The sequence below is a fragment of the Microtus pennsylvanicus genome, chromosome 3 (assembly GCF_037038515.1).
Source record: "Microtus pennsylvanicus isolate mMicPen1 chromosome 3, mMicPen1.hap1, whole genome shotgun sequence".
NCBI lineage: Eukaryota > Metazoa > Chordata > Mammalia > Rodentia > Cricetidae > Microtus > Microtus pennsylvanicus.
In genome coordinates, this window is record NC_134581.1 from 6,328,842 (window position 1) to 6,351,934 (window position 23,093).

The window sequence follows — 23,093 nt, forward strand, 5'->3', positions numbered from 1 at the left end:
CCTTTTGAATTTTGAACATTGTTTGTGTCTGTCAATCATGCTAATTCTTTTACTAAATCTAGTAGCTTCCTTGTAGAGATTGTTTCTGATCCTCTGTAGAATTATTTATATTTCATAACTGTAATTGTACTTCTTCCTTTGCAATCTGGAATTTTAGCTTTTTTTTTAAACTTTTTTTGTGTTTTATTATACTGGCTAGAGAGTCAAGGATGACACTTAGGTTGGAATGGTGAGAGCTGCCTTCTGTCTTGATGTCTTTCCTAGGAAGGTTTAGTGTTGGGTGTGCTGGGTAAGTCTGGTTTCCCTGTAGAGTTGGGTGTTATTATCACGTTGCAGTCTCACTCTGCTCTGACTTTACTGAGATCTTTGTTCTTTTATGGGGGGGAGGAAGCAAGGGAAAAGAGAAGTGGGGGCACAGAGCGGCCTGGGGGAGGACAGAGGTAGAGATAGATAGAGAGGGTACAGAGAGTGGGAGAAAGAGAGAAGAGAGAGAGAAAGAGTATTGAGATCTTACTCTATATGGATATTGTATTTCTGCCACAGTGCCTGTTGTGATACAGTGTTTTCCCTATGTTGTGTCCCCCTATGTATTTCACTTACTGATTTTGTATGTTCAGTGAACCCAACAGTCCTGCAATAGATCCTGCTTGGTTATAAGTACTGCTGGTTTTGTTTCTTTGCTTTTGACATATTATTATATTCAATTTGCTCATTGTTAAGAATTTTGCATCTGTATTCATAAAAGGGTAGTAAAAGTGATGTGTGTATATGTGTGTTTCTTGTTCTAACTTTGGTTTTGATATTAGGATACTTCTGGCTAAGATTAATTTTCTGGAGGAAGGGTTTGTATAGAACTTAGTTTTTAAAATGTTCAATCAGCAGAGAAGCTATTTGGGCTGAGAATTTTAACTATAAATTCAGTTTCTTCGGTAAATACAAGATTATACTGGATCTCTCTTCTGTTACGAGTGATACTTGATTTTATGTCTACTTTCTTTTAATTGACAAATTCATTGTTCCAAATCTGTAAGTACATACTTGAAATTTGTGAACACTCCCGTTGGTTTTAGTAGGGTTTATCAATTTTTATTATCTTAACCTGTTTTGTTTTATTTCTTTTGTTTCTGTTATTTTGGTTTTGCTTTTTATATTATATCATCCCTTCGGTTTCAGGGTAGATGCTCACACTGACTTACTGCTTCTACTTAGGCTCTTAGTAGAACACATTTCCTTCAAGTACTGTCTTAGCTGTAGTATGGAACTTTTTATTTATTTTCATTTTCATTAATTTTGAAATATTTTATAATTTTTCTTTGGGTATCACTTTAGACCCAGTGGATTACCTGAAAACGTGTTACTGTTTTTAAACACATTTAGAGACATTCAGAGATCTTTCTGTCCCTGACTTTTTACTTAAATACATTATTGTCCAGAGGTCAAGCTTTTCTGCTTTTCTTCAGATGTTCAGTGATTTGCTTTATCAAGTTACAGTTTATTTTGATAAGTGTCCTGTTGTTAAGTGGAGTAGTCTATAAATTTTATACCGAATTACTTGATAATGTTAAGCTATTTTACAGTTTTAAAATTTGAAATTAAAGGTGTGTTTGTTTGGGGCGGACAGTATGGCACAGTGATTAAGAGCACTTGCTGCTCTTCCAGAGGACACAGTTTTGGTTCCCATTCTCTACAAGCAGCTCATAACCATCTGTAACTCCAGTAATAGGACTTTTTTTTAAAGAAGCATTTAGTATTTTTTTTTAATCAGTGTATATTCTGGGTTTTTTTTTTTTTTTTGCGGTTTTGTTTTACAGAGGTTACATTATCTCCTATCTCTCATGCTCATTTGTAATGTGGTCTGGATGCAAACTATGGAGTTCAGTTCCTTCCCACCTAAAGAGGGGCATCCCTAAAACTTGGAATCATAATGATGCTGCATGGTTTGGGGGGACAAGATCAGGAAAGGCCACATGGGGTTCATCTGGCTGTCTCGAATTGTATCACCTCTAGACATCCCTTCTCAGATTGCGGTCTCCTGAGCCACCTGCCAAACTGAGAATTCATATGAGACAGAGAGGCCTGTAGGTGACTTACAGAAACAAGCCCTGCCTATGACCATTCCAGCCCAGACGTCAGATGCAGAGGTGAAGAAAGAATTGACTGTAAGCCAGTCCTCTAGTCACAGCTTTTGCGGGTGTTGACATCAACACCAGTCACTGAGCCCTAGCAAAGAAGTCCTCTGACCTTAGGATCCTTGAGCATAAACATGGTTCTCAGTCATTCAGTAGTAATAAGGCGATCACTTGGAATAAACATTTTAGTTCCTGCATCTGAAAGCCTTTAACCTCACTCCTAATTGGGGTTTGACTCTTGCGGTCGTAGGCATAAGGAAACCACCTCTCAGAGACATCAAGTAACTTCTGTCATCTTTCTACTCCATGACCCGGTAGACGTCCTGTCCGTCGTGCCTTCCCCTCTGTGGGCACCGTGCCTTTCATTTCGCAGGGTTAGGCATTTTATCCAACTGCATTTAGACAGTCCTTGCCCCACTTCTGTCTGAGGATTCATGTCTGTTTGTTTGTTTCTCTATTTTTTATTGTAATTTTTTTAACATCCTCTCTCTTAGGTTTTATCTCTTAGGAGTCGCATATTCTTTTATAAATTGTGCTTGGTTTTTCCACGCCACTTTGTCCTTTAAGCTGAGGTGATTCTTGGATGCTTTGTCCTTGGTTGCCTGGTGTGTGTGTGTGTGTGTGTGAGAGAGAGAGAGAGAGAGAGAGACAGAGAGAGAGAGAGAAACAGAGAGAGAGAGAGAGACAGAGAGAGAGAGAGAGAGAGACAGAGAGAGAGAGAGATCTTCTCTATAAATACGTAGTTAGTTCATAGCTCCCATACCCAAAAGCTATTGATAGGTTTTTACCAGAAAGAGTTTAGAGGCTCCAAATCTTCTTAGAGAATTCCTGGGGAACTCCCTGGACTTTGGGGGTTAAGTACCTTTCTTTCGCTCTGGCAGCGGATGGTTAGTGACTGTGGGTGCTGCTTTGGTTCTGCATGGGGTAGCACCCACTTCGGCTTCAGTTTCCTGGGGCACTCATGGAAATGCGGCATCTCCTTTAATCACATCTCACCTCCCTTTTGTCTTTTGAACTCCGTGCGGATTTATAAGGAAACCTTTACTTTCCAGCGTGCTCAGAATTCAGGGAGCGTGTGGGCTGTGGTTGCAGTTGCTCGTTTGCAGTTTCAGCCCGTGGTGGATGGTGTATTCAGAGGGCTCGGAAATCACACGCAGTTTCATAGGCCTCTGCAGTTCTGGTCTTCCTGTGCCAGTTATAATTTCTTAGGCTGCTTGAACCCAAGGTGGGGCACACTTCTCACGTTTCTTTTAATGTTGTGTCTTCATCTATCCCTGCATCTCAGTATCTGAAAATCAAAACATTTGCAAATTACATTAATAAGAATGAGAGTCAGACTTTAAATTTGTGCCAAGTCTGAGTAGAATACATTATCAGAGAATGTTATAATAAAATTTATAGAGATTTCTTTAGAAACATGTTGCTTGTGACCTTCCCATTTTCTTTTATATAAAAATATTTTAAATCATTTATAGTAATCACAACTTTATCCTGTAGCAAAAGAGCCATTGAAAACATGTTTGCTCAGGTAAATAAACTATAATGTTAGCATCATGTTCCCCTATCTGGTTATTGACCTGACAGCACCATAAAATCTCTTTCAGAGCAGCATCTCAGACATGTGGAGAAAGATGTTCTGATCCCCAAAATAATGAGAGAAAAGGCCAGAGAGAGGTGTGCTGAACAAGTTGAAGGTAAGATTCATAAATTCATATAAAGATCAAACTCATTTGTAATAATATGATATGAATTTAATCCTCTGTCTCAAAGTCAAGTAGTCAGTGAATTAATATGTATGAGTTGCTTCTCACCCTTCATCAGAAACCAGCATTCCAGGTCTCAGACTTCCAGTCAGCATTCAGTTCATTTACAATTTAAAAGCACGTCTCCAGTTTAGGAGCAAAAAGCCTCCTTCCCAGAGTGTAGTTTACTGAGAAGACCTAGATGTGAATGTTCTGGAGAGAGGCCTGAGAAAGTCAAGTATGCAGCGGGCCTTGGCTGCATCTGAAGCCTGGTCTGGTGTAGCACACACAGGCTCACACAGCGATGGCTTTCCTTCCTGTTGAGTCTTGCTGAACTCGTTTTGTGGGTACTCTGTTGTGTCTTGTGTTTTGAAGTGGAAGTTACTTATGTAAAGCACGTACTGTTCCTGTGTATGGTAATTTTAGAAATATTGTTGATTGGTATGTAACACACTGGTAAAACACAAAGTGATAAGAACTGGGACCATCATAGGTCTGTAGTTGATGGGCTGTTAGAAAAATTGGCGGGAACTTTACTGTAGATAGGTCTTTAAAAAGAATAGACCTCTTGGATTGGCCATCATTAACAAAAGGCAGCAAAATTTTGCTAATGGGGCGGGGGAGATGGCTCAGTGGTTAAGAGCACTGACTGCTCTTGCAAAGGACCCAGTCATCTGTAACTCCTGTTCCACCTGATACCCTCGTTTGTCCTGTTGGGCACCAGAAATGTATACCATGCACAGATGTATGTGTAGGCAAAAACACTCATAATGCATAAAATGAGAATAAAGTCTTATTGTTTTATGCTGAGATAGGCTCTTTCCCCACCTCCTTCCCTCCCTGTACCCATAGTCACTTTTGTCCAAGCATGCCAGTGACTTTTAGGGAGATGGCTGCGAGTTTCTCTCTGGGGAGTCAGGTTGTATCAACTCTAGTTTTATGACTGCCAGTAAAGTTAACATGCTAAGGACCTTCTTCTTCTTTTCCTCCTTCAACTCTCGAATCGACTTCTGGAATACAGCGGAGGCAGTGAAACAGGACCAGTGCCCATGGTAGCATTGTGTTGCTCGCGTTGTATGAAATCCTCTATCAGTTTGTAATTTAAAATCATTCTGTGATCTTACTCTTGCCTGAAAAGTCCTTCTGTTACGTTGCTCTTGTTTGAGGTCCTTCTGTTCTACTGACTGCTATGCTTTCGTTGGAGACTGGTTGTTTATCCAGCGCTCCTCCCTCCAGCTCCCTACCCCAGGTGTCGGCAGAAATTAGCCCATTGGCACCTGCAGGGGTCAGGACACATCTGGTGTTGGCAGGTGTCACACTAATAATCTCAAGGGGTGGTTTTCCACTTGCCTCATGGGACTTTTCAAAACACAATCTTTTTCAGGGGAGGCAAGGGAAACCTTCAAAGTGGATAAAGTTCTTGGAGTAGAACTTCCGCTACCAGGGAAATGAGTTCCTAGAATCGCCGGTCCAGAGGAGTAAACATGAGTGCATCTGTTCTGTTTTGTAGCCCGTTACCATGGTACCTCGAGTGCGAGGAATCTAACTTAGTTACTGGGTAACTTGTAAGATTTGGATGAAAATGCAGAGTAACTGTGTGATTCTGGGTTTCAGAACCGCACTGACTTTAGAAAATGATTCTGTTTTGGTTCCTGAGATGAGAGAGTGAACTGTAAAATATTCGTGCTTTATGGTAACTACTTTATAATGGCAGAAAACAAAACTTGCAGTTTCAAGTTCTATCAAGAGTTATTTAGCATATTAAGATTTTGGTTTTAAAAATTCCATTATTTTACCTAGTAAAAGCATCTTAGTTAGTGGCTTGTGAGATGGCTTAGTGGTAAAGGCATTTGCCACCAAGCCTGAAGACCTAAATTTCATTCCAGTCTTCTGACCCCCAAAATGCATCTTGACACATACACCGCACACATATAAAACATGCACACACACAATAAATGAGTAAATAAATGTAAACCGTGCATTATAGCATCTCAGAATTTGAGATTCATTTAGATTATTTTAATGATTTCCCATTACCAGGAAGCATGCTGTAATTGATTTCTGAATATTTGAATATTGACTTTTTTAAAAAAAAGACTGTTCCTAAATAGTGCTTAGAACTTAAAATTATTTTCTGGACACACAATGCTCCTTAGTCTCCATTTGCCGTGTGACGGGAGTGTACACTGGTGTTAGTCCCACAGGCGGTTCTGAAGCAGAGCAGTAAGTCCCAGTTGAGAGCCAGGATATTGCCTTTTATGTACTGTTTATATTCTTCCTTGTTACATGATGATAGGATTTCACTTAGGAGCATTTTGTATGCTAATTGTATGGTTTCTGGATAAAGATAGAGGAATTTTAAGAAGCATTCTGACTTTCTGCTAAATGTCAGAACATGCTATGTAGGAAAGCTTTTCTGTTTACTTTCCCCCCCATGTCCTTTCAACCCTGCTGGTTGTAAGAACTGGGTCAGACTGGCAGCAGCTTAGGTTTGTGAAGGAGATAGATGGAAGCCTTTCTAGGGACGGCGAGAGGTGAAGTCACTTTTGGTGAAAGACGGGTGCCTTGTTCTAGTCACCAGCGGCGGTTATTGACAGCTACCCTTCCTATTAACAGCGAGCATTTAACTAAGCGTTTGCCTGTCGAATCTTTGGACTTGATCTAATTTGCTAGCATTAATTAGTTTCTTTTGAGCACAGACACTTGGTACTCACAGCTATAGATTTGGAGGGCTAATTAGGGTAGAAAATGGAACAGAATGGGGTAAGGCATTAACCTTCCACCATTACCAGCTGGGACACCGATAAAGCCCAGAGTCCAAATGGTGGCTATTGATGTGAAGAGCGCCCTGGTGACTATCATTTCGGACGGGTGCTGTGGACTTACCAGTGCTCTCCCCATTATGACTTTTAACCAGCATCTATGATACCTTTGTTGTCCATGCACTATTGAGTTTTACTTTACCACTATTTATTCTGAGTTTCCCATTTCATTGAGGTTTAGAGCAATAAAACTGGCTTTAAACAATAGGTAATGTTTAAAACTTTGACTATTTCATTTCCAAGTGATAAAGTTTAACTTTAGTATACAATGGTGTGATTCTGTATCTGTGTACCTCCTAAATGCTGGGATTAAATGGGTGTGTCACCGTGCCTGGCTGTAAATGCCTGTAATCCCAGTGCTTGGGATGTGGGGGCTGGAGCATCCAGTGTTTGAGACTAACATATGCTGTAGATGAACCCTGTCTAATGTGTGTGTGTATGCGTGTGTGTGCATGTGCGTTTTATACATATATAAAATAAGAAACACAAATATGGGTTTCTTTTTTGGCAACTTACCGTCTTTTGAAACTTTATTATGTAAAGGCAGTATATATAGAGAGAGATTAGATACACAGAATTGTGATTTTATTAGTGTAAACCCTGACAAGTCTGTAACTTTTGTATTAAAAGAAAACTTTATATCAGTCCTTTTCTGCCAGTAGTATTTGTGCTCATGAATAAAACCACTAGAACAGATGACTAAAGTCTGCCTCGCTGAGTGCACTGAAGATGGGACTGATGGGAAACCCAGTGGCTGAATTTCTAGACCCCTGTCCCCGTCCCTAAGCCCAAGCAGAAGCCCCTTCCTGAAAAGCTGTGAAGGCCTCAATACTCTTTCATTCATGGTTCTAGGAATTACTAACTTCGTTTTAAGGAGATGGTTAATTACTTGTTATGTTTTTTTGTTTTTTTCTAGTATATAATTGATATTTGATATGAATTCGCTGTGTTGTGTCATGATGTTTGTTTTGAAAAAAGTAAGATTTTCCTTTCTATTATCAAGATAAAAAAGATTTTGCCGGGCGGTGGTGGCGCACGCCTTTAATCCCAGCACTTGGGAGGCAGAGGCAGGCGGATCTCTGTGAGTTCGAGACCAGCCTGGTCTACAGAGCTAGTTCCAGGACAGGCTCCAAAGCCACAGAGAAACCCTGTCTCGAAAAACCAAAAAAAAAAAAAAAAAAAAAAAAAAAAAAAAAGATTTTGTTATCAAAAGTTGCCTAGAACACTCTTTAACCTAGCCTTGGGTCTTCTTTTACGTTGTTTTATCCTACGTTTGTGTTGTAGTCTTTTTGATCTTTTGGCCAGAAAGTGGAGGTGCCTTCTAAAGGAATAAATGTAAAGCAATAAGAAGTATGACTTGAGTGTGTCCTTGGAACATTACAGCGCTGACATTAAGCAGCAGAGACGCTTGATAAAACGCTTCCCTTCTGTCACCCACATGCAGCTGAAATACATTGCTTTGGCCGGAGTCTAATGTTGTGTGAGTAGACAAAAAAGAAAACCTGAGTGGGAGCATGTGGGATGTTCTTTAGGATTTTGCAGAAGAGCATCGAAACAAGACTGCCTGTGATGAGTTGTCTCTGCCCAGCTGCATCGCTTGAAGCGTCCCGCACCTTTTATTTCCTTTGTGGTCTGACTTATACCATTATTGCCATACCGTGTTTTTGCCATTTGCATCAGTTTTCTGATTTAAACTGACACTGAAGTGGAGCTGTGACCCAGCTTCAGACTGGCGTGACTATACTGAGAAGGTCATCTGTCAAATCTCCAGTATAGTGAAGACCTTGTGTGTATATAACAATGTTGTTCACGAGTTACAGATAGGTGTAGAGCCCTACTGATGCGTGTGGCCCTGTGGTAGAGTTCCTACCACCCTATATTCAGTGATTTGCTCTAAGGACCCAGTATATAGCCATGGACATAAAAATGATAGACAATTTCCAAGACTCTTCTCTGAGTAGAGTCACTTACCATGGTCTTAGCTTTGGCAATGAGGGATTGTGACAATATAGATTAGGTGTTGCTACCAGAGAAGCTTACTGGAGACTCCATCCATAGACAGAAAGCTTTACTGGGAGTTGGGTCTGTGGGCAACTTCTGCCATCAGGTACCATGATTTCAGATTCCTAGAAGGAAAGCAGATGTTCAGCATAAACCATATTGTTTGTACAAACAACTTGAGTTCAGTAAGCCACTCTTACCAGTTGCATAGTGATGAGAACACTCTCCAAATCCAAGTTCTTTGATGCCAGCTAAGAGCGAGCCTCTCCAGGGACAGCTGCAGTATCAGGTGTGCTCTGTTACCTCTTTTCTGTGAATGGACATAATAAAAGTTAATTAGCAGTATTCTTGCCTTTCTTATGAGGCCTCATGTTAGACAGCTGAATTCAGTTTTATACTAACCGAAAAGAGATCATGATGGTCATTGATGGTAGATCTGGTGTTGTTGAATTTGTAAACTCAGGCTTCTCCTGTCAGATTTACGGCTTATTGTAATTGCCGTATGTAACTAGACATAAATACCCTTGGATGTTGTGATTTCAGAAGTAAATGTAACCTTTTAATACTTTTAATATTTAAATGAGAATATTAACAAGGGACTTTTGTCTAAGCAGCTGAACTTAATTCTTTGTTTACGTATTTATTTCTGTGTTTATATGGTGTATAGATGTCTATGTGAAAGGGTATGTACATGCATGTGCAGATTTGTGCATGTGTGTGCATATGGAGGCCAGAAATAGAGGTGGCTTCAATCCCGTTTTCTGATATATGTTTTCTCACTGAGTCTGGAACTCACCAATTGGGTAAGGCCAGCAGGCCCCAAGCACCAGAGACCCTCCTATTTTGCCTCCCCAGTGCTAGGATTAATGGCACTTGGCAGCATACCTGGCCTTTCAAATGTGGTTGCTAGGAATCCAAACTCAGATCTTGATGCTTGCATAGCAAGCTCTTACTGTCTGCCTCCCATAGTGAGCATACTATTCTAAAACAACTGATGTGTGCCATTAATCCTTGAAGGTATGTTTTATTGTGGAAAGTCTACATTTGAGCTCAGTAGCAAAGAAGTGCATGTCTTAAGACTTAACAGTATTGTTAAAATGAATAAACATCATTATAAAATATGACATGGCTTTTCAGCCACTATTTCATTAACAAGTTTTTATTATCCTGGTATTCCTAAACATCAACTTTTAATTATTTTCCTGTAATAGACTTAAATCCTTTCATCTTATGAGAAATTAATCCAAAATTAGTTATAGTCTTTAAACAGTCCTGTGCCCTTGTATTTAAAATCTGCTAAAGATCACACTTTGCTTAAGCTACCTGATGATCCTAATACAGTGATTGCATTCTTCTGGGGATCTAGAGCCTGGCACATGCAAACTTTGTGTTTTGACTGAAGGATAGTGTAATAGAAATTCTTATCTGTTCAGGAATGATAAGGAGACTGTGTGGTTTCCACAAAATTCTGGACTGTATTGACTAGTATAAAGAAAACCTCTTAAAGTCATCCTTTTGTGTGGAGTCCGTAAACCATAGTGCCTGAAGTGAATAGATGTTTCAGTGTCCGATTGGTTGTGTTACTCGCAGAGCTTGTGTGGGAGGGCTGTATCATCTGTGCATCTGGTTTTTAAATGGGAGCACACAGATCCCAGTTGCAGCCCAGTAACTCCTAGTTTATTTTTTGTTTTTTTTCTCCTTCCTTCCTTCCTTCCTTTCTTCCTTCCTTCCTTCCTTCCTTCCTTCCTTCCTTCCTTCCTTTCTTTCTCTCCCCTCCTTTTTTTTCTTTTTGGTGTGTGTGTGTGTGTGTGTGTGTGTGTGTGTGTGTGTGTGTGGGATTGTGAATTATAGAATAAATCTAAGTCACACAGATGTGCTCCTGATGTGTGGAGCTGCGCACCTGTAGCCTCAATGCTCGGGTATTGAGAGAGGAGTGTGAGTGTAAGGCCATTGCTGGCTGTCTTGAGATTGCAGGCCCATCCTGAGCTATGTACTGAGATCTTGGTCCTTTTCATAGGTTTTTTTTGTTTGTTTGTTTGGTTTTTTTTTGTGCGTGTGTATTGAAAATGAAAACCTGTTACTTCTTTTACTCGTATCCAACATCATGCACAAGTCATAAGTATATATCATGATGAATTAGGACAGTGAATATGCCAGTTGAGTCACCATTGATGCCATGAAATACACATCATCATAAGTCAGCCTTCCTCTATCCTTCTCCCCTGAAGTCATCACTAGCAAAAACAAATGATAGGGGAGTCAAACCATAGAGGTGGGCAACTCCTCAGTGAACTTGCTGGGGTCGCTGTAACTGCAGCAGCACCAAATGAGCAAAAAGGAAAAGAACCCTTTAATCTTTGTAGAGAAGTTTTTTAGGCAAAGACAGGGGTTGATGTAACTGGAGGCCCTGAAAAGATTGTGTGTGTGTGTTTGTGTGTAGATTAAGTTGTCTGCTTAAATGAAACAAAAAAATTTTACAGAAACTTAACAGCTCAAAGTCTTTATGTCACACTGTCCACAGTAATCATAATACAATAAAAACAATTCAGTGCCCACAGGTGCAGGAAGCAGAGATACATTCTCAAGTGCACTTAGTGAAGACAGGTAACGTCAAGAGAACTCATATGTTGAAATTAGTAGACAAGAGTCTTAAAACAGCAGTTGTAATGAAGAATATAAAAGAACATATTCTTGTGGCAAATAAAGCAGGAAATCTTAATTAGAAAATTTAAAACTAAGAAATGCACATGCTAAAACTCAAAAATTTATCCAGTTAAAAAAACCAAAGAATGGAAATTACAGGAAACATGATCCTAAAGATCATTAGAACTATTGAATCTAAAATATTTTTACAGATGGTAAAATGTGATTAAAAAATGAAACAAACCTTAGGACTTGTAGCATAAGGTAAGGCCAAGCTCCATGTGACCCCAGTGGTGCACTTACTCCACTGGCTATAGCTAAGATCGTTGAACCATTGCTTTGTTTACCTCTACCAGGACCAGGAGGAGGGACACATCACAGATCCGAAGGCCAAGGTAGATGGTATACTAGAAATGCCTAACAACTGCAGATCGCAAGTAGCCTAGGTTTCTTTCAAAGGGAGAGGGAGTTGGCTAATTGTAGTGTCCCCATGCAGTAGGCCACTGCTTAGCAAAGACTGCTGTTCCTCACGGTAGCAGAGATGGCTTTTAGAACGTCTTGCTGAGTGAAGTGCACAGTCTTTATAAACAGAGTGGTCCAGGATGGACTGGATTAGTTGATGGGAGTAGGGCAGGTACTGTTTGGAAAGGAACGTGGAGGAGTTTTTCTGTAGCCATCTCAGTGTTGCCTTGTTGCTGATTGGTACTAAACAGGCGTTTATCTCACCACGTAGTGTGTATGCTTAAGATCTGCTCACTTCATTAACTAGCTAGTGTTCACATCAGCACTGTCAAAACAACTCTACTCACATATGGTGAGAGTTCTGTGGGTAGGAAAACATGCAACGAATAGTGTTGGCAAGGCTTTGAGAAACGTCTTTATGCTGTAAAGAACTGTCAGTACAATATTGTGAAAAGAGGGTAAAAAAATAAAATTCTACAAATGTGGTCATTTCCCAACCTAGTAGTTTTTCTAATAGAATTTTATATTTATGTTGCCATAAAATATTCATAAAGATATCTTACATAGGATCATGTATAAGATTACTGCTAAAAACTTAGCTGTCGGGCTTCTACCTATTGTGTACTTTATGGGACAGGAGTTTTGCATACACTAAGAACATACTAAGTCTCATTGGCTTATGGGAAGCCAGTGGTCACAGCAAGATTTCATTCAGGAACTGCACCTGACCACACTGATGGTGAAATCTCCTCTGCTGCTGTCTCTGCATGAAGCTTCACTGCTCATGTGTTCTCCAGGCCACACATTTGCAGTGCTTTCCACGACTCTTTGAAGCCAGAGATGTGCAGATTCTTCACTGGAAAAAAATTTCCTAACCACAGTTTAATTAAATTTTTTAAAATTTAAGAATGAGAAGGGTTTACTAAAATAAGTAGTAATGGACATTTGTCATATACATAGCTGTGTGCATAATATAAATATTGACTTAGATATGGCTGGGGGGGTTAGTCCTTATTCTTCTGGAGTCTACAGGAGATAGCACACAGTGTGGCAAGAGATGGTTGTCAAATACTTACAATTATGAAAAATGCTATCAACAGTGATTTTCATGTTCCAGTAATACTGGTGATGTATAAGTTTTCTAAATTTTTTAGCAGTGTTTGTACATTTATCCATTTTTTATTGAAAAAAGGTAATAAAGACTGAATAGACAAGTAAATTTTTTAATTTTTTAATTAAAATATATGGTTGGGCAGTGGTGGCACAGGCCTTTAATCCTAGCACTTGGGAGGCAGAGACAGGTGGATCTATGTGAGTTTGAGGCCAGCCTGGTCTTCAAAGCAAGTTCCAGGACAGTCAGGACTGTTACACAGAGAAACCCTGTCTTGAAAAGAAGAAAAAAGAAAGAAAGAAATTTGAAAATATAATGTTCCTTTTAATTCATAGAATTAATTCACAAGATTTGGAAAACATAAGGAGTGTTGATATGGGATGCCCTTCTGTATGCTGTGAATATGTTTTATTACCATTGGTTAATAAAGAAGCTGATTTGGCCAGTAGCCAGAATAGAGCCAGGCAGGAAATCCAAAGAAAGATACTCAGAAAAAGAAGGTGGAGTCAGGGAAGCAAGATGTGTGGTAACACCACAGCTATGTGGCAATATATAGATTAATAGAAATGGGTTAGTTTAAGATGTAGAAGCTACTTAGAAATAAGCCAGAGCCATTGGCTAAACAGTTTGTAATTAATATTAAGCCTCAGAGTGGTTATTCCAGAACTGGTGGGCATCAGAGAAACCGTTACCAGTTACGGGGTGTATCTGTGCATGTATGTATGTACATGTTTAGGTATATGTGCATCTGGGGGAGAGGCAATGTTAGGTGTCCCCTCCCCCCTCCTTTCCTCCCTCTCTCCCTCCCTCCCTCCCTCCCTCCCTCCCTCCCTCCCTCCCTCCTTCCCTCCTTCTCTCCTTCCCTCTCTCCCTCCTGTTTGTCTAGATCCTCCTGCCCTTGCTTTCTGAGTGCTGGTATTAAAGGTGTGTGCCACCACAGCCTGGCAGTTTTTTTTATTTTTTAATAGAATTGGTTTTAAAGACAGGCCTTGCTGTGTAGCCCAGAAAGTGTTGGACCACAGTCCTCCCAACTCAGCTTCCCAGGTGCTTGGATTATAGGCATGTACCACCAAATACCACCAAGATTGACTTTAATAAATAGAAAGAAGATTGATTTTACAGCAGAATATAGGACCTTGATGACAGTTCTTTAAGTTTTACCTCTGCATTCTTTAAAGCTTGATTTTGTTGATTAGTTGTGGCCAGCAGCCATGTTTGTTTGCCAGGCCATGGTTTCTCTTCTTGAATGGAAAGGACAGGCATCTCTGGGAGGCCACCAGCTGTGGTGTGGCCTGTCGTTTACAGCTGTTCTAGGTGTGCATTGCTTTTCATCTTCTCAAATAGATGCTCTGTCAGATTGGTTAAGTCTTTAAATTCTAAGAAGCCTTCTTGGCTTAAGAATTGCTAAATAACATTAGTATGCAGCCAGTAGTCCTTTGTCTTGGTATCGCTTTGTGAGGTTTAAGTTACTAGCACGGCTACAGTTTTGAATGTTAAATGGGTGTGAGTTATCCCTTTGGCTGGCGTAGCCATGCTACCTACATAAGCTACCCACCCAAGTTACTCAGTCGTCTTTGTAAGTACCCAAGCCTAGCATAGCAGTGCAGGGCTGTACTCAGGCGCAAGGGTGCTGCGACAGAGCAGGTTAAATCACTCATATGAACATGCTGGCTTAGAAAAGTTAGTGCTACATTTAGAGTCTGAAGCCCTCGTTCAGGGAAGTTAGACAGTCACTACAGACTGGATTGTGTCAGTATATGACATAAACTCAAATTTAAGGTAGTTTTATCTTATTCATTGTTTGGGACATTGTCCACAGTCATACTTTGTGTTTAGTGTATATGACTAAATATTTGGAAATTATTGTCTGATCTTATTGAGAGTTTCAGTAACCGTACCTTCTGATGATGATGTTAAAAGTTAAAAACCTGACCCATTCCTTTCTTTGTAATATGGCCATAAGGAGCTGGCTTATAGCCCACTGCAAGTGTTTGATTTCATTAATGCCCATGGTTTTCAGATCTCCTCACTCAGTAGCTCAGGTTGAGTACATCATGGAATTTTTCCATGCTGGATTTTCTTCCCATGTCTTTCCTGATGACGTGAATTCAGGTGGTGAGCTGCAGCTCGCCATATCCACGCACTGGAACTTATTCTGTCTTCATAGTCTCGCACCCGGGTTAGCTCAGTGGCCTCATCCGTCACTGTACAGACTTATATGGAACTTAAAAACAACAACAACAACAACAACAGATTTACCATCTGTGTATATACAAGCATCTTTTCACACCAAGAGGAGGATGCCAACGTGTTGTGAGTGAGAAACAATTAAACATTGGGTGAATGGAGCAGTCTTATTCATTTCTCTGTAAAGAGGCAGAGACAGAGACTACATGGTAGCATGGTCTTCAGGTCGCCCAGTTTCACTGCCGCTGCCTCTACACACACTGCAGCTTTGCTTCTCATTGTGGCTGGTAGTCTTGGTGTCTGTAGAGTTGCTAGGTTTTTGGAGTTTGACTGCCCCTTGTTTCATCATGGAGGTTGAGTTACAGATCATCTAGACCACCAGCCTTTAAGTTCTTCAGTAAGTGAAGCTGGTCAAAGGCACTCTTTAACCGTGGACCACCATCTTTTTATCTTAGAAATTGTATGTCTACTTTTACTAGCCTCATAGCACATAAATGTCACCTTTTCCAGTCAGTCTCACCTGTGTTTTATCAGTTTGTTCTTTGATTTATCAGGTTTTATCAATGGTTTCAAATCCAAATAAACAGAGGTTGATTTCTGATCATTTTAGTTTCTTGTGTATACAGGATGTACATGGATGTAAGTACATAGTTGTTGTTTTTTTTTTTTTTTATTTTCGAGACAGGGTTTCTTCATAGCTTTTGATTCCTGTCCTGGCACTAGCTCTTGTAGACCAGGCTGGCCTCGAACTCACAGAGATCCGCCTTCCTCTGCCTCCCGAGTGCTGGGATTAAAGGCGTGCGCCACCACCGCCCGGCTTAAGTACATAGGGTGTTGAACCGGCCTGTGCGGTGTGGTTTTCACACTATAATGGATGGTTCTGTCATTGGAGATGAGGAAGCACTGGTGGGCTTCCTGGAGGGAGAATAATGTGTGTCATCCCACCTCATCTCAAAACTGCTTATGTATGGTTCGGGGATAAATTTGTTGTAGTACATATTAGAGAAGCACGCTCAAAAAACGAAGAGTTGGTGATTTCAAGTTTTCATCGGGGCCTTAATACATATGACTGCCCAGGAGTTGCGGTGCGGGACCTGAGACTGAGGCAGGAGGATCCTGCGTTGAAGGCCAATCTGCCCAGGGAATTCCTGTCTTTGAAAACTGGGTGAGGGCTATAGCTTAGTGGTAGTGTTTCCTAGATGGGTAAGGGCCTGCCTTCAATCCCCAGCACTGAAGAAATACAGAAAACAACTAAGTATGGCTTTCTTGCAAGTTCCTATAACCTGTGCAGGTAAGTTTCTGGCTCAGTCTGTCATGCTGCTCTATTGATGTGTACATTGTAGGCTTATATATGCCCAGATTTTAAGAGTGTGTCTAAAAAGGTCGACACTAGAATACCATTGCCAACTTGTGGAGGTTGGTGGTCTTTCTGTGTGGTAGTATTTCAGTGTTAAAAACGTGCATACACACTTTCATAATGATAAACAGCTTCCTCCTCCCATCAGTAGTTTGACTGTAAGCATTGCTACCTCATTGGTGGACAGTCAGCAGACTTCTTGATTCTTGACTTTGGAGGAAGAACTCTATACTGAGTTATATTGGGGGAGCTAATGTAGGGTTAATTGCTATTGGAGTTGGATTCTTCACCTTTTTTTCCTATAAATTTTAACATTTTATTTAATGAATGTAAAGTTATGCACAGCATTTATATTAAATGACTCGTTAAATAGATCTTTCCTCTCTGGCACCTGATTCCTACTGAGTGTTAATATCCACTTTGTGATGTGTATTCAGGAGTAGGCTTATGTACCATATTCCTTTTTCAGCAATTATCATTTCCTTGGTGTTTTCATTAGTGGATAGGACACAACCCCGTTGGTTTTTCTTTCCATTTCTTTTTTGTTCTAAAGCACAGGGTCCAGGATGTAAAACCGGTCAGGGCATCTGTAAACTGGCAAGGAACTGAACGCAGAGCATGTTCCAAAGTAAAGAGTGGAGCTTCATTGCCCTCTAGGGTTCGGTTTTAACACAGCCCATTTTTATTTTTTTATTTTATATTTCTAAGAATAGGTTTAGTGAGCTCTTTGAGGAGAGAGTTTTGCACCGAGGAACACTGTTATTAGCTATAGAATGTGACTACTTAACACTAAAATCTAGTTTACAGTGTTAGAAGTAAAAGCATATTAATGCTGTATAATAGTAAATGCCTTTGTTTTTAAAGACATGAATTTTCAAGAGTTATTTATTTGGTGACCAGTCCATTATTTAATATACCAGGGAATTAGGTTTGTAATTTGGGTGTGGGGTAGGAGTCATCAGGAAATGTGTCCTTTGGTTTCAGCCACTCTCTTGGGCATGTTTGTCTCAGTTTCTGAGATTACTTCTTCCAGTTTAACATTGCCCATGAACTCTGTCTGAATGGTTGTTGAGTGCTGGATTGCTGGAGGTCTGGCTGACTCACATGGCAATGTCTGCAGTTGGAGAGTGTGGTGAGCGAAGCAGTTTGTTTTGATGTTACTGTAAATACTAGCTAAACGTTGGCTGTGCAGGTGGTGCATGCCAAGCCTGTGTGCAGATATGGCAATGCAATGTTTTGAATATTTAAGCATGTGTCTATATTGGATGTGAAAATTCATGTGGTTATTAACCTATTTGGAAAAGATTTTGTGTTTGTTAATTTGTATGTATTTAAATTTTTATCCCCTAGAAGGAAGCTACAAAGCTGCACAGTGGGTTTTTACTGTTTTTGATTTTGAGCTGTGATATCAAGTATTTTAATAAATAGTATATAGCTATATATTTACTATTTATATAATTATATACACACTATTTATATAGTATTTTATATATGCTATTTATGTAGTATATATATGCTATTTATATAGTATTATAGCAATATGTAAATGCTTTTACACCATCTCCATCTTGTGGTAGAAAAGGAGGCCAATCCTGTTAAGACAGTCAGTGCATGTGTTCTTGCCTCTTTTCTTCCATCATTATATGTTAAACATTAGATATTAAGAGTTTATTAAGAAAGATGTAGGTCTTGTCAAGGATCTAATTGAAAATAATTTTAAGTTTTGTAATTAGTATTAAAAAGAAATCTTGACCGCAGGCACCACATCCTGAACATGTTTTAGAATGTCGAGACAAGGAGTGTAAACATGTTAATAATCATGGCTAAGAGGAAAAATGAAACTTCAGCAATTTGCCAGGAAAAGAAAGTTTGTGTTAAAAGAATTGCAGTGACTATTTTACATGATGGATCTGTAAGACTGTGTCTTACTGCTTGCTAGAGTGAGTGTTCAAGCTTTTGAAGTAATTTTCTTTTCTCTGGGCTCATGTGGAGCTCAGTGGTGCATTGCTAAGCATGCACAGAGCCTGTTATCAACCCCAGCACCATGAAGCAAGGAGGCTTGTTGGTTTTTGTGTTGTTCTTGTTGTTTTATTCCCGTTTCATGGTTTTCAAGTTTGAAGTGTGGTCCCTCACATAATTATGTTTTTTTAGAAGTAATGAAGAGTGTTATTGCAGGCTGTAAGCTGCAGCAGTCTGTGGACACACACTGTGAACTGCAGCAGTCTGTGGACACACACTGTGAACTGCAGCAGTCTGTGGACACACACTGTGAACTGCAGCAGTCTGTGGACACACACTGTGAACTGCAGCAGTCTGTGGACACACACACTGTGAACTGCTGCAGTCTGTGGACACACACTGTGAACTGCAGCAGTCTGTGGACACACACTGTGAACTGCAGCAGTCTGTGGACACACACTGTGAACTGCAGCAGTCTGTGGACACACACTGTGAACTGCAGCAGTCTGTGGACACACACTGTGAACTGCAGCAGTCTGTGGACACACACTGTGAACTGCAGCAGTCTGTGGACACACACACTGAACTGCAGCAGTCTGTGGACACACACTGTGAACTGCAGCAGTCTGTGGACACACACTGTGAACTGCAGCAGTCTGTGGACACACACACTGTGAACTGCTGCAGTCTGTGGACACACACTGTGAACTGCAGCAGTCTGTGGACACACACACTGTGAACTGCAGCAGTCTGTGGACACACACACACTGAACTGCAGCAGTCTGTGGACACACACACTGTGAACTGCAGCAGTCTGTGGACACACACTGTGAACTGCAGCAGTCTGTGGACACACACTGTGAACTGCAGCAGTCTGTGGACACACACACACTGTGAACTGCAGCAGTCTGTGGACACACACTGTGAACTGCAGCAGTCTGTGGACACACACACTGTGAACTGCAGCAGTCTGTGGACACACACTGTGAACTGCAGCAGTCTGTGGACACACACACACTGAACTGCAGCAGTCTGTGGACACACACACTGTGAACTGCAGCAGTCTGTGGACACACACTGTGAACTGCAGCAGTCTGTGGACACACACACTGTGAACTGCTGCAGTCTGTGGACACACACTGTGAACTGCAGCAGTCTGTGGACACACACACTGAACTGCAGCAGTCTGTGGACACACACTGTGAACTGCAGCAGTCTGTGGACACACACACTGTGAACTGCAGCAGTCTGTGGACACACACTGTGAACTGCAGCAGTCTGTGGACACACACTGTGAACTGCAGCAGTCTGTGGACACACACACTGAACTGCAGCAGTCTGTGGACACACACACTGTGAACTGCAGCAGTCTGTGGACACACACTGTGAACTGCAGCAGTCTGTGGACACACACTGTGAACTGCAGCAGTCTGTGGACACACACACTGTGAACTGCAGCAGTCTGTGGACACACACACTGTGAACTGCAGCAGTCTGTGGACACACACTGTGAACTGCAGCAGTCTGTGGACACACACACTGAACTGCAGCAGTCTGTGGACACACACTGTGAACTGCAGCAGTCTGTGGACACACACTGTGAACTGCAGCAGTCTGTGGACACACACACTGAACTGCAGCAGTCTGTGGACACACACACTGTGAACTGCAGCAGTCTGTGGACACACACACTGTGAACTGCAGCAGTCTGTGGACACACACTGTGAACTGCAGCAGTCTGTGGACACACACACTGTGAACTGCAGCAGTCTGTGGACACACACTGTGAACTGCAGCAGTCTGTGGACACACACACTGTGAACTGCAGCAGTCTGTGGACACACACACACTGTGAACTGCAGCAGTCTGTGGACACACACTGTGAACTGCAGCAGTCTGTGGACACACACACTGTGAACTGCAGCAGTCTGTGGACACACACACTGTGAACTGCCCCAGTGCCCGGCTCTGCCGAAGAACGCTGCTAGAAGAATGGGTCTCAGAGCAGGCTTGTTTTCATCACTCTGGTTTGCTTTTTAGTTGTTTAATTCTTTAAGGTGGCTTTAAGGTTTTTTTCCTCCCCCTTTTTTTGGTTTAAACGGATATAATCTATAGCACAGTTAACTGTAAAGTTTTTAAAATATAGATCTTGGAATGCTTTAAGTTATAAAAGAATATATTTTTAACGCTTTTTTCCTTATTTAAGGTATGTTTCTAGCCTCAGTCATAAAAATATTACAAAAGCCTTTAGTAAACTTGAGTGATTATGTCTGTTCTAACTGCATATTCTAATTTTTAATAGTTTTGATTGAGTCTAACAGTTACGTCAGTTTTGAAACCATAGTGCTTTGCTTACCCTTTCCTCAGTTTGTTCTTTTTTGATCCATCTTGCTTAAATTTCATTGTCAATAGTTTTTAAACAAATTGTTGAGCTAAAAGTCACACGTTTCTGAGATTTTGAACTGAGCTCAAAATAAAAAGAACAGTTTTATTCTAAAATAACATTGGAGAGTGCTTGCTTTCTGGAATTTGGGGGAGAATTGCTTGTTGCGTGTGTTTTTGCGCCAGTGTGGATAAAGTATTGTCCAGTTATGTCTTCTCCACATTGGAGCTTTGTCCACAGCATATTGAACGTTGCTCTGAGAAGTCTGAGGCCAGTGTGATCTTCCTTTCTGCCCGTCACAAACTCAGACATAAAGAGGATCCTTTCAGGGTCTTGAGTGTGGGAGCTTCATCAGAAAGTGTATCGCGCCAGAGCTTTCTCTGTGTTGAGAGCGAGTTTTTAATTGTACTGAACATTAATTGTAGTTTGAAGTGTCTTTCTTCTACTTTAGAGTTGTCTTCCTTAAAGGTTGGAGTCGTTCTTGAAACATGGAGACAAGGCTTCACCTGCCATATGTTTTTTTGTTTTTGTTCCACTACTAGTTGACTGGGAGTCTGGCTTGCACAGCGTCCATGCCCATTCATTGACAGATCTGGTGGTCAGGACCCCTCCAGTCTCAGATGCTGCTGCTCTTGATAGTCTCCAGGTCTGTACTGTCCTCTGAAGCCTGACCTGGGAAGGATCTGCTCACTCCTTGGTTGTTGGCAGCATCTGTTTCTCAGTTCCTTGTCAATTAAGTCTCTTTTCATGTAGCAGTGCATGGCATCAGCCCCTGGCTGAAGAGAGAGCACATAGAAAGAGACAGCCACAGGCTCCTGTGACCTGACCATGGAAGCGGAGTCCTCTCCTTGCTGTGTTCCTTGTCTGGATGGCAGTGGGGAGGTTGGCCCTACTTTGGGAGGCATTTTCCCTGCATCTGTTCACTGAAAATTTTTGACTCATTTTTATAAACCGTTCCACTTGAATTTTACCTATGTCTGTGCTATCCTCGTTGTTTCTGCTGTGTTTGTTCACACTGCTCGGGATTTATTTTGACTTTCAGTCTCTTTATCTCTTTTCATCTCACTTTTGACAACGGTTCCTGGAAATACAGTTTTCCTGAATTTCTGCTTTTAGTAAGTTCTTACATAGTGTGACATCCGAGCGATGCCGCCTCATTTCCCGAGGCGTCTCTGCAGAGTTGTCCTGCTGTTTCTGAAGCTCTGTGAGCAAATGCTCTTTAGCATCCTGCCACCTTTTTCTGATGTCTGTCCTCCCCTGTGGGCTCTCGTGAGGGCTCTGCTGCTCTATGTGCTCCTGAAGCCTGCGGTGTGGGGGTGGGAGTGGGGGAGCAGGGGACAGCACCATTGTTTAATAGCATTTAGGAGGGAGTTTTCTTTCCTGGTGAGGTTACATTTGGCTTATCCTCTCTAGTAAGTGGATCCCTGAAAGATGACATACCCTGGGTGGTTTTGCTGAGCCCTGCCGAAGTCTTCTGAAGGTGCATAGAAGTTCTTGTGTTGAGTGGTTTTCTTTTGTTTGTTTCTTTCTACTCTTTCTCAAGACATCCTATGTGCGGGCCTTCAGCACTCTGTTGAGAAGGAGGCGTTCTGAGGATACTGATGCGTCTGTTCAGGGAGCACTTCCTAGGAAGTGGGATCGGGGCTGAGTTCCGCTCTGTTGACTCTGCCTGGAGTCTGTGAGGTCTGCAGTGCGCGACTCTCCTTTTAGTCCAATGTCAACCTTGTAAAAGCTCCTTTTGTTTGTTTCCTTAAACACTGAGGAAAGGTTTATGCATTTAGTATCCTGTAGTTTTTACTCAGATGTTTCTTCATCATTTTGTCTGACCTGTTCTCTTAACACACAGACTATCTTTCTTCATCTGGAGATTTCTTTCCTCCTCCAGTTCCATCCGAAACCTCGTGGCTAGTTAAGCTTCTTGGGTGCATAGCTCAGTGACAATCACCACTGTTTGTAGGATCAAGCCTGAGCTCTTACATTTAAATCACAAGTTAGTTACATTCCTTTTTTGACTAAATGCTGCCTCTTTTCTTCCCATACATGCCCCGTGAGGATTGGAAGACCTGCTTAGTTCATATTATCCATTGTGGCCTGTCGGCCTCTCAAACCATGACCCCCTTCTCTGGGACTCTATTCGTAGTGTCAGGATCATCTCAGGATGAGTTTGCAGAAGCCCGGGATCCGGCAGTGATGCTGAAGTTGCTGTTTCTGTCACATTAGGTTTCATCAGACGTTGAATTTTCTCGGACTTATCGACTGACGCTCCATTTCTAACGTTTTAGGCTTTAAAAATCTCA

The 23,093-nt window shown here is 41.3% G+C and overlaps 1 protein-coding gene across 2 annotated transcripts in view; it reads left to right on the forward strand.

Annotated features, from left to right (window-relative positions):
• The window catches only part of Cmc1 (C-X9-C motif containing 1), a 69,689-nt gene that overhangs the window by 16,005 nt on the left and 30,591 nt on the right, over positions 1–23,093 (forward strand). For both annotated transcript variants that reach the window (XM_075964235.1, XM_075964236.1), the window contains exon 2: positions 3,734–3,823. In XM_075964235.1, coding sequence (XP_075820350.1) covers positions 3,734–3,823 — 90 coding nt within the window. The remainder of the gene's footprint in view (positions 1–3,733; positions 3,824–23,093) is intronic.